Source organism: Oncorhynchus mykiss, unplaced genomic scaffold (genome assembly GCF_013265735.2).
Source record: "Oncorhynchus mykiss isolate Arlee unplaced genomic scaffold, USDA_OmykA_1.1 un_scaffold_164, whole genome shotgun sequence".
Taxonomy (NCBI): domain Eukaryota; kingdom Metazoa; phylum Chordata; class Actinopteri; order Salmoniformes; family Salmonidae; genus Oncorhynchus; species Oncorhynchus mykiss.
The window spans coordinates 325215-337285 of record NW_023493668.1 but is presented as its reverse complement, the minus strand read 5'-3'; the positions used below and the strand labels follow the sequence as shown (position 1 = coordinate 337285).

Sequence of the window (12071 nt, the reverse complement as noted above, 5' to 3'; positions counted from 1 at the left end):
CTGCCAAACGCATCACCGGGGGCAAACTACCTGCCCTCCAGGACACCTACAACACCCAATGTCACAGGAAGGCCAACAACCATCCGTGGGAGGAAAGGGGAGGGATAGAGGGAGGAAGGAAAGAGGGATGGAGGAAGAGAGGGAAGGAGGGAGAAAAGGAGGAAAAAAAAGAGGGAGGAAGGAGGAAAGGGTAGGAAGAGAGGGAGGAAAGGGTAGGGAGGGATGGATGGATGGAGGAAGGGAGGGAGGAACTGGGAGGGAGGAAAGGGGAGGGAGGGAGTGAGGAAAGGGGAGGGAGGGAGTGAGGAAGGAAGGGAGAGAGGAAAGGAGGGAGGGAATGAGAGAGAGGGGAGGCAGACGAAGCAGAACACTGGACAGGCACCACGAGACAGGTCTTCAGGCACATTATTGTTTTTCTTTCATCCCGCCCATCTTAGTTTTGCTACAATATCTCTGAGCCCAGATCACCACGGAAACCACACAACCTGGATCACCATGGAAACCACACAGCTTCACACTGGAAGACATCTTAATTCAAGATACATAATAATGATTTGAAAATGTGGAGAGGTTTCACGGTTTAATGCGATGGAAATAAAAAGTGTCTCTTGTATCCTCTCGGTACATAGGATCAGTGGAATGTTGGGACCAGGTAGGACCAGTGGGTGGAGTTAGAATGAGCAGGTAGAACCAGGGGACTGTTATGACCAGGGGAGTTAGCATGTCGAAGGCGTCTCGATCAGCAGGGTATTATGTTCATTATGTTTATCTGACTGTGATGTTATTCAGCAGTCTGTCCTCCGGGGCAGAAGTGTGGTGCTCTAGCTCTCTGGTTCCTCCAGGTGTCTGGGCAGGCAGGGTTGCTGGTGGACCGTGCCCCAGGATACCCCTAGGGAAGGGGACAGGCTACGGAGGCCCACCCCACCTAGAGGCATCATGGAGGGGGACAGACTGTGCAGGCCAACCCCACCCAGAGGCACCAAGCTGGGGGACAGGCTGCGGAGGCCAACCCCTGATCTGAAGCTGAGCTCCGGGGCGGGCAACAGGGGCTTCAGGATGCTGACCAGGCAGAAGGCTGAGCCACTCTTAGGGATGAAGTTCACCTTGTTACGGTCCGGACACAGGAAGGGAGGAATCTCCTGGAGGGGTCTGGGACTGTAACACAAACACACACACATTGTCATTCAACACTAATATATGACACCGATTATTTATGGTATTTACTTAGCAGAGTGCCCTTTTCCCATACAAGAGGAGTAATACCAGTTTGGCCACAAAAGGCTGTACCTGTTCTGAGTTATCTTCTACTATGGTGGGCTTGGTGGGCTCGCGCTAGTTTTAATGTTCTGAGTTAGTTTCTACTATGGTGGGCTTGGTGGGCTCACGCTAGTTTTAATGTTCTGAGTTAGCTTCTACTATGGTGGGCTTGGTGGGCTCGCGCTAGTTTTAATGTTCTGAGTTAGCTTCTACTATGGTGGGCTTGGTGGGCTCGCGCTAGTTTTAATGTTCTGAGTTAGTTTCTACTATGGTGGGCTCGCGCTAGTTTTAATATTGTGAGTTAGCTTCTACTATGGTGGGCTTGCGCTAGTTTTAATGTTCTGAGAAGGGGTTAGGGTTGGGGCTAACCCTCCAAGGGGTTAGGGTTGGGGCTAACCCTCCAAGGGGTTAGGGTTGGGGCTAACCCTCCAAGGGGTTAGGGTTAACCCTCCAAGGGGTTAGGGTTGGGGCTAACCCTCCAAGGGGTTAGGGTTGGGATTAACCCTCCAAGGGGTTAGTGTTAACCCTCCAAGGGGTTAGGGTTGGGGTTAACCCTCCAAGGGGTTAGGGTTGGGGCTAACCCTCCAAGGGGTTAGGGTTGGGGTTAACCCTCCAAGGGGTTAGGGTTGGGGTTAACCCTCCAAGGGGTTAGGGTTGGGGTTAACCCTCCAAGGGGTTAGGGTTGGGGTTAAGCCTCCAAGGGGTTAGGGTTGGGGTTAACCCTCCAAGGGGTTAGGGTTGGGGCTAACCCTCCAAGGGGTTGGGGCTAACCCTCCAAGGGGTTAGGGTTGGGGTTAAGCCTCCAAGGGGTTAGGGTTGGGATTAACCCTCCAAGGGGTTAGGGTTGGGGTTAACCCTCCAAGGGGTTAGGGTTGGGATTAACCCTCCAAGGGGTTAGGGTTAACCCTCCAAGGGGTTAGGGTTGGGGTTAACCCTCCAAGGGGTTAGGGTTGGGATTAACCCTCCAAGGGGTTAGGGTTGGGGTTAACCCTCCAAGGGGTTAGGGTTGGGGTTAACCCTCCAAGGGGTTAGGGTTGGGGTTAACCCTCCAAGGGGTTAGGGTTGGGGCTAACCCTCCAAGGGGTTAGGGTTAACCCTCCAAGGGGTTAGGGTTGGGGTTAACCCTCCAAGGGGTTAGGGTTGGGGTTAACCCTCCAAGGGGTTAGGGTTGGGGTTAACCCTCCAAGGGGTTAGGGTTGGGGTTAACCCTCCAAGGGGTTAGGGTTGGGGCTAACCCTCCAAGGGGATAGGGTTGAGGCTAACCCTCCAAGGGGTTAGGGTTGGGGTTAACCCTCCAAGGGGTTAGGGTTGGGGTTAACCCTCCAAGGGGTTAGGGTTGGGGTTAACCCTCCAAGGGGTTGGGGTTAACCCTCCAAGGGGTTAGGGTTAACCCTCCAAGGGGTTAGGGTTGGGGTTAACCCTCCAAGGGGTTAGGGTTGGGGCTAACCCTCCAAGGGGTTAGGGTTGGGGCTAACCCTCCAAGGGGTTAGGGTTGGGGCTAACCCTCCAAGGGGTTAGGGTTAACCCTCCAAGGGGTTAGGGTTGGGGCTAACCCTCCAAGGGGTTAGGGTTGGGATTAACCCTCCAAGGGGTTAGTGTTAACCCTCCAAGGGGTTAGGGTTGGGGTTAACCCTCCAAGGGGTTAGGGTTGGGGCTAACCCTCCAAGGGGTTAGGGTTGGGGTTAACCCTCCAAGGGGTTAGGGTTGGGGTTAACCCTCCAAGGGGTTAGGGTTGGGGTTAACCCTCCAAGGGGTTAGGGTTGGGGTTAAGCCTCCAAGGGGTTAGGGTTGGGGTTAACCCTCCAAGGGGTTAGGGTTGGGGCTAACCCTCCAAGGGGTTGGGGCTAACCCTCCAAGGGGTTAGGGTTGGGGTTAAGCCTCCAAGGGGTTAGGGTTGGGATTAACCCTCCAAGGGGTTAGGGTTGGGGTTAACCCTCCAAGGGGTTAGGGTTGGGATTAACCCTCCAAGGGGTTAGGGTTAACCCTCCAAGGGGTTAGGGTTGGGGTTAACCCTCCAAGGGGTTAGGGTTGGGATTAACCCTCCAAGGGGTTAGGGTTGGGGTTAACCCTCCAAGGGGTTAGGGTTGGGGTTAACCCTCCAAGGGGTTAGGGTTGGGGTTAACCCTCCAAGGGGTTAGGGTTGGGGCTAACCCTCCAAGGGGTTAGGGTTAACCCTCCAAGGGGTTAGGGTTGGGGTTAACCCTCCAAGGGGTTAGGGTTGGGGTTAACCCTCCAAGGGGTTAGGGTTGGGGTTAACCCTCCAAGGGGTTAGGGTTGGGGTTAACCCTCCAAGGGGTTAGGGTTGGGGCTAACCCTCCAAGGGGATAGGGTTGAGGCTAACCCTCCAAGGGGTTAGGGTTGGGGTTAACCCTCCAAGGGGTTAGGGTTGGGGTTAACCCTCCAAGGGGTTAGGGTTGGGGTTAACCCTCCAAGGGGTTGGGGTTAACCCTCCAAGGGGTTAGGGTTAACCCTCCAAGGGGTTAGGGTTGGGGTTAACCCTCCAAGGGGTTAGGGTTGGGGCTAACCCTCCAAGGGGTTAGGGTTGGGGCTAACCCTCCAAGGGGTTAGGGTTGGGGTTAACCCTCCAAGGGGTTAGGGTTGGGGTTAACCCTCCAAGGGGTTAGGGTTGGGGTTAACCCTCCAAGGGGTTAGGGTTGGGGTTAACCCTCCAAGGGGTTAGGGTTGGGGTTAACCCTCCAAGGGGTTAGGGTTGGGGCTAACCCTCCAAGGGGTTAGGGTTAACCCTCCAAGGGGTTAGGGTTGGGGTTAACCCTCCAAGGGGTTAGGGTTGGGGTTAACCCTCCAAGGGGTTAGGGTTGGGGTTAACCCTCCAAGGGGTTAGGGTTGGGGTTAACCCTCCAAGGGGTTAGGGTTGGGGCTAACCCTCCAAGGGGATAGGGTTGAGGCTAACCCTCCAAGGGGTTAGGGTTGGGGTTAACCCTCCAAGGGGTTAGGGTTGGGGTTAACCCTCCAAGGGGTTAGGGTTGGGGTTAACCCTCCAAGGGGTTGGGGTTAACCCTCCAAGGGGTTGGGGTTAACCCTCCAAGGGGTTAGGGTTAACCCTCCAAGGGGTTAGGGTTGGGGTTAACCCTCCAAGGGGTTAGGGTTGGGGCTAACCCTCCAAGGGGTTAGGGTTGGGGTTAACCCTCCAAGGGGTTAGGGTTGGGGTTAACCCTCCAAGGGGTTAGGGTTGGGGTTAACCCTCCAAGGGGTTAGGGTTGGGGTTAACCCTCCAAGGGGTTAGGGTTGGGGTTAACCCTCCAAGGGGTTAGGGTTGGGGTTAACCCTCCAAGGGGTTAGGGTTGGGGTTAACCCTCCAAGGGGTTAGGGTTGGGGTTAACCCTCCAAGGGGTTAGGTTTGGGGTTAACCCTCCAAGGGGTTAGGGTTGGGGTTAACCCTCCAAGGGGTTGGGGTTAACCCTCCAAGGGGTTAGGGTTGGGGCTAACCCTCCAAGGGGTTAGGGTTGGGGTTAACCCTCCAAGGGGTTAGGGTTGGGGTTAACCCTCCAAGGGGTTAGGGTTGGGGTTAACCCTCCAAGGGGTTAGGGTTGGGGTTAACCCTCCAAGGGGTTAGGGTTGGGGTTTGTATTTGTTTTTATTATATTTTGACCGTGACAGTTTAAAATCTAGTGTTACTCCAAGCAGTTTAGTCATCTCAACTTGCTCAATTTCCACATTATTTATTACAAGATTTAGTTGAGGTTTTAGGGTTTAGTGAATGTTTTGTTCCAAATACAATGCGTTTAGTTTAAAAAATATTTAGGGCTAACTTATTCCTTGCCACCCACTCTGAAACTAACTGCAGCTCTTTGTTGAGTGTTGCAGTCATTTCCGTTGCTGTAGTAGCTGAAGTGTATAGTGTTGAGTTGTCCGCATACATAGAAACTCTGTCTTTACTCAAAGTCAGTGGCATGTCGTTAGTAAAACATTTAAAAAGCAAGGGGCCTAAACAGCTACCCTGGGGAATTCCTGATTCTAACTGGATTATATTTGAGAGGCTTCCATTAAAGAACATCCTCTGTGTTCTGTTAGACAAGTAACTCTTTATCCACATTATAGCAGGGGGTTAGTAAAGCCATAACACATGTTTTTCCAGCAGCAGACTATGTTCAATAATGTCAAAAGCTGCACTGAAGTCTAACAAGACAGTCCCCACAATCATTTTATCATCAACTTCTCTCAGCCAATCCTCAGTCATTTGTGTAAGTGCTGTGCTTGTAAGTGCTTGTTGACATTTAGGGTCAGGGGTTAGGGTGTACTCTCACAGCCCTCAGGACGTTTAGGGTCAGGGGTTAGGGTTAGAGGTTAAGGTGTACTCTCACAGCCCTCAGGACGTATAGGGTCAGGGGTTAGGGTTAGAGGTTAAGGTGTACTCTCACAGCCCTCAGGACGTTTAGGGTCAGGGGTTAGGGGTTAAGGTGTACTCTCACAGCCCTCAGGACGTTTAGGGTCAGGGTGTACTCTCACAGCCCTCAGGACGTTTAGGGTCAGGGGTTAGGGTTAGAGGTTAATGTTAGGCTGTACTCACAGTGACTCCTCAAAGACCTTGACCTTCTCACAGCCCTCCGGCGGCTCCCTCTTGAACATGTAGCTGTTGTTGGGCTTCGGAGACGCTGCATACTTCGGGAGAGGTGAGCAGGGACCCAGTTCTGAGGGACAGACAGACAGACGGACGGAGAGAGAGAGAGAAAGAGAGAGAGAGAGAGCAGGTCAGTCACAATATTCAGGGTGAGGGGGGGACAAAGCTATGGAAATGTGTGTGTGTGTACCTTTCTCCTCTGCGGGGTAGGGGCTGCCTCCTCCCATATCGTTGAGGATGGTGAGGTAGGAGGGAGAGATGGAGTCGGGCCGGCTGCTGCTGTTGCTATGCTTACCGCCACCGAGGCCCCCTCCTGAGGGGGTCTGTGTGTCAATGCTTCGGGTGGAGCTGCTGCGCTGGGGGGGGAGGGGTGGGGGGGCACGGTGCCCGTCTGGGACATCTTGGGGCTGAACCCAAAGCACACATAAATAACAACAGTTGATTTGTGTGCGTGTGTGTGTGTGTGTGTGTGTTAACAAGAACAAGGACTCACAATAATAACCTCATCTCGTAGTTGTGGTGTGTCACGGATGATGATGCGTTCAATCTCCTGGTTGAGACCCTCCACACTGTTCCTGAAGCGCGGCGCCGTCGACTTGGGGACGGGGATCAGGATGGTCTTATTGGGCATCTGGGCCTTACATACAGACAGGGGAAAGGTTAGTGGTAGAGTTAGGGTGAACCCTTAGGGATGGGGTTAGGGTTAACCCTTAGAGATGGGGGTAGGGTGAACCCTTAGAGATGGGGGAAGGGTTAACCCTTAGGGATGGGGGTTAGGGTTAACCCTTAGAGATGGGGGTTAGGGTTAACCCTTAGAGATGGGGTTAGGGTTAACCCTTAGGGATGGGGGTTAGGGTGAACCCTTAGGGATGGGGGTTAGGGTTAACCCTTAGAGATGGGGGTAGGGTTAACCCTTAGGGATGGGGGTTAGGGTTAACACTTAGAGATGGGGTTAGGGTTAACCCTTAGAGATGGGGTTAGGGTTAACCCTTAGAGATGGGGGTTAGGGTTAACCCTTAGAGATGGGGGTTAGGGTTAACCCTTAGAGATGGGGGTAGGGTTAACACTTAGGGATGGGGTTAGGGTTAACACTTATTGATGGGGTTAGGGTTAACCCTTAGAGATGGGGTTAGGGTTAACCCTTAGAGATGGGGGTTAGGGTTAACCCTTAGAGATGGGGGTTAGGGTTAACCCTTAGAGATGGGGTTAGGGTTAACCCTTAGAGATGGGGGTTAGGGTTAACCCTTAGAGATGGGGGTTAGGGTTAACACTTAGAGATGGGGTTAGGGTTAACCCTTAGCGATGGGGGTAGGGTTAACCCTTAGGGATGGGGGTTAGGGTTAACCCTTAGAGATGGGGGTTAGGGTTAACCCTTAGAGATGGGGTTAGGGTTAACCCTTAGAGATGGGGGTTAGGGTTAACCCTTAGAGATGGGGGTTAGGGTTAACACTTAGAGATGGGGTTAGGGTTAACCCTTAGAGATGGGGGTAGGGTTAACCCTTAGGGATGGGGGTTAGGGTTAACCCTTAGAGATGGGGGTTAGGGTTAACCCTTAGAGATGGGGGTTAGGGTTAACACTTAGAGATGGGGTTAGGGTTAACACTTAGAGATGGGGGTTAGAGTTAACCCTTAGTGATGGGGGTTAGGGTTAACCCTTAGAAATGGGGGTTAGGGTTAACCCTTAGTGATGGGGGTTAGGGGTAACCCTTAGAGATGGGGGTTAGGGTTAACTTCTAGAGATTGGGTTAGGCTTAACCCTTAGGGATGGGGTTAGGGTTAACCCTTAGGGATGGGGGTAGGGTTAACCCTTAGGGATGGGGGTAGGGTGAACCCTTAGGGATGGGGGTTGGGTTAACCATTAGAGATGGGGTTAGGGTTAACCCTTAGAGATGGGGGTAGGGTTAACCCTTAGGGATGGGGGTTAGGGTTAACCCTTAGAGATGGGGGTTAGGGTTAACACTTAGAGATGGGGTTAGGGTTAACACTTAGAGATGGGGGTTAGAGTTAACCCTTAGTGATGGGGGTTAGGGTTAACCCTTAGAAATGGGGGTTAGGGTTAACCCTTAGTGATGGGGGTTAGGGTTAACACTTAGAGATGGGGGTTAGGGCTAACCCTTAGAGATGGGGGTTAGGGTTAACACTTAGAGATGGGGGTTAGGGTTAACTTCTAGAGATTGGGTTAGGCTTAACCCTTAGGGATGGGGTTAGGGTTAACCCTTAGGGATGGGGGTAGGGTTAACCCTTAGAGATGGGGGTTAGGGTTAACTTCTAGAGATTGGGTTAGGCTTAACCCTTAGGGATGGGGTTAGGGTTAACCCTTAGGGATGGGGGTAGGGTGAACCCTTAGGGATGGGGGTAGGGTTAACCATTAGAGATTGGGGGTTAGGGTTAACCCTTAGAGATGGGGGTTAGGGTTAACCCTTAGAGATGGGGGTTAGGATTAACCCTTAGAGATGGGGTTAGGGTTAGGGTACTCTCTATAACTAAAGGTTAGGGTACTCTCTGTAACTAAAGGTTAGGGTACTCTCTGTAACTAAAGGTTAGGGTACTCTCTGTAACTAAAGGTTAGGGTACTCTCTGTAACTAAAGTATAGGGTACTCTCTGTAACTAAAGGTTAGGGTACTCTCTAGCTAAATCTTAGGGTACTCTCTGTAACTACAGATTAGTGTACTCTCTCTAACTAAAGGTTAGGGTACTCTCTAACTAAAGGTTAGGATACTCTCTGTAACTAAAGGTTAGGGTACTCTCTGTAACTAAAGGTTAGGGTATTATCTGGAACTAAAGGTTAGGGTATTATCTGGAACTAAAGGTTAGGGTACTCTCTGGAACTAAAGGTTAGGGTACTCTCTGGAACTAAAGGTTAGGGTACTCTCTGGAACTAAAGGTTAGGGTTAGGGTACTCTCTGTAACTAAAGGTTAGGGTTAGGGTACTCTCTGTTACTAAAGGTTAGGGTTAGGGTACTCTCTGTAACTAAATGTTAGGGTACTTTCTGTAACTAAAGGTTAGGGTACTCTCTGTAACTAAATGTTAGGGTACTCTCTAACTAAAGGTTAGAGTACTCTCTGTAACTAAAGGTTAGGATACTCTCTGTAACTAAATGTTAGGGTACTATCTGTAACTAAAGGTTAGGGTACTCTCTGTTACTAAATGTTAGGGTACTCTCTGTAACTAAAGGTTAGGGTACTCTCTGTAACTAAAGGTTAGGGTACTCTCTGTAACTAAAGGTTAGGGTACCCTCTATTACTAAAGGTTAGGGTACTCTCTGTAACTAAAGGTTAGAGTACTCTCTGTAACTAAAGGTTAGGATACTCTCTGTAACTAAATGTTAGGGTACTCTCTGTAACTAAAGGTTAGGGTACTCTCTGTTACTAAATGTTAGGGTACTCTCTGTAACTAAAGGTTAGGGTACTCTCTGTAATGGTGCTCAGGTTACCTGTGACTGGATGATGGCAGCATGACTCCCGTTGAAGGGGGACCTGCGGTCCTTGTCCCTGCGGTGACGACTGCTGCGCTTACTGCGCTGGAGTTGCTGTCGCAATTTAGCAATCTGGAGGAGAGAAGAGATACTGGGTTAGGGGGTGTATTGATAGGATGTTGTTGTCTTTACCACTAAGACATGGAGAGTTGTCACTATGTTGTCACTGTGGAGTGTCACTATGTTGTCACTGTGGAGTGTCACTATGTTGTCACTATGTGGAGTGTCACTATGTTGTCACTGTGGAGTGTTACTATGTGGAGTGTCACTATGTTGTCACTATGTTGTCACTATGTGGAGTGTCACTATGTTGTCACTATGTTGTCACTATGTGGAGTGTCACTATGTTGTCACTATGTTGCCACTATGTGGAGTGTCACTATGTTGTCACTATGTGGAGTGTCACTATGTTGTTACTATGTGGAGTGTCACTATGTGGAGTGTCACTATGTTGTCACTATGTGGAGTGTCACTATGTGGAGTGTCACTATGTTGTCACTATGTGGAATGACACTATGTGGAATGACACTATGTTATCACTATGTGGAGTGTCACTATGTTGTCACTATGTGGAGTGTCACTATGTGGAGTGTCACTATGTTGTCACTATGTTGTCACTATGTGGAGCGTCACTATGTTGTCACTATGTTGTCACTATGTTGTCACTATGTGGAATGACACTATGTTGTCACTATGTTGTCACTATGTTGTCACTATGTGGAGCGTCACTATGTTGTCACTATGTGGAGTGTCACTATGTGGAGTGTCACTATGTGGAATGACACTATGTTGTCACTATGTTGTCACTATGTTGTCACTATGTGGAGTGTCACTATGATGTCACTATGTGGAGTGTCACTATGTTGTCACTATGTGGAGTGTCACTATGTTGTCACTATGTGGAGCGTCACTATGTTGTCACTATGTTGTCACTATGTTGTCACTATGTTGTCACTATGTTGTCACTATGTGGAGTGTCCATATGTTGTCACTATGTTGTCACTGTGGAGTGTCACTATGTTGTCACTATGTGGAGTGTCACTATGTGGAGTGTCACTATGTGGAGTGTCACTATGTTGTCACTATGTGGAGTGTCACTATGTGGAGTGTCACTATGTTGTCACTATGTGGAGTGTCACTATGTTGTCACTATGTGGAGCGTCACTATGTTGTCACTATGTTGTCACTATGTTGTCACTATGTGGAGTGTCAATATGTTGTCACTATGTTGTCACTATGTGGAGTGTCACTATGTTGTCACTATGTGGAGTGTCACTATGTGGAGTGTCACTATGTTGTCACTATGTGGAGTGTCACTATGTTGTCACTATGTTGTCACTATGTTGTCACTATGTGGAGTGTCACTATGTTGTCACTATGTTGTCAATATGTGGAGTGTCACTATGTGGAGTGTCACTATGTTGCCACTATGTGTCACTATGTTGTCACTATGTGGAGCGTCACTATGTTGTCACTATGTGGAGTGACACTATGTTGTCACTATGTGGAGTGTCACTATGTTGTTACTATGTGGAGTGTCACTATGTGGAGTGTCACTATGTTGTCACTATGTGGAGTGTCACTATGTGGAGTGTCACTATGTTGTCACTATGTGGAATGACACTATGTGGAATGACACTATGTTATCACTATGTGGAGTGTCACTATGTTGTCACTATGTTGTCACTATGTGGAGTGTCACTATGTGGAGTGTCACTATGTTGTCACTATGTTGTCACTATGTGGAGCGTCACTATGTTGTCACTATGTTGTCACTATGTTGTCACTATGTGGAATGACACTATGTTGTCACTATGTTGTCACTATGTTGTCACTATGTGGAGCGTCACTATGTTGTCACTATGTGGAGTGTCACTATGTGGAGTGTCACTATGTGGAATGACACAATGTTGTCACTATGTTGTCACTATGTTGTCACTATGTGGAGTGTCACTATGATGTCACTATGTGGAGTGTCACTATGTTGTCACTATGTGGAGTGTCACTATGTTGTCACTATGTGGAGCGTCACTATGTTGTCACTATGTTGTCACTATGTTGTCACTATGTGGAGTGTCAATATGTTGTCACTATGTTGTCACTATGTGGAGTGTCACTATGTTGTCACTATGTGGAGTGTCACTATGTGGAGTGTCACTATGTGGAGTGTCACTATGTTGTCACTATGTGGAGTGTCACTATGTGGAGTGTCACTATGTTGTCACTATGTGGAGTGTCACTATGTTGTCACTATGTGGAGCGTCACTATGTTGTCACTATGTTGTCACTATGTTGTCACTATGTTGTCACTATGTGGAGTGTCAATATGTTGTCACTATGTTGTCACTATGTGGAGTGTCACTATGTGGAGTGTCACTATGTTGTCACTATGTGGAGTGTCACTATGTTGTCACTATGTTGTCACTATGTTGTCACTATGTGGAGTGTCACTATGTTGTCACTATGTTGTCAATATGTGGAGTGTCACTATGTGGAGTGTCACTATGTTGCCACTATGTGTCACTATGTTGTCACTATGTGGAGCGTCACTATGTTGTCACTATGTGGAGTGACACTATGTTGTCACTATGTGGAGTGTCACTATGATGTCACTTTGTGGAGTGTCACTATGTTGTCACTATGTGGAGCGTCACTATGTTGTCACTATGTGGAGTGTCACTATGTGGAATGACACTATGTTGTCACTATGTGGAGTGTCACTATGTTGTCACTATGTGGAGTGACACTATGTTGTCAC

At 49.3% G+C, this 12071-nt stretch overlaps 1 protein-coding gene across 1 annotated transcript in view; it reads right to left on the bottom strand.

Moving 5' to 3' along the window:
• Positions 1-567: 567 nt before the first annotated feature.
• Positions 568-12071, bottom strand: part of fam117ba (family with sequence similarity 117 member Ba) — a 36194-nt gene continuing 24690 nt past the window's right edge. Inside the window, exons 5-9 of the mRNA XM_036972483.1 lie at positions 9272-9385; positions 6330-6473; positions 6027-6243; positions 5786-5906; positions 568-1155 (exon numbers count right to left, since the gene is read on the bottom strand). Coding sequence (XP_036828378.1) covers positions 822-1155; positions 5786-5906; positions 6027-6243; positions 6330-6473; positions 9272-9385 — 930 coding nt within the window. The 3' untranslated portion in view covers positions 568-821. The remainder of the gene's footprint in view (positions 1156-5785; positions 5907-6026; positions 6244-6329; positions 6474-9271; positions 9386-12071) is intronic.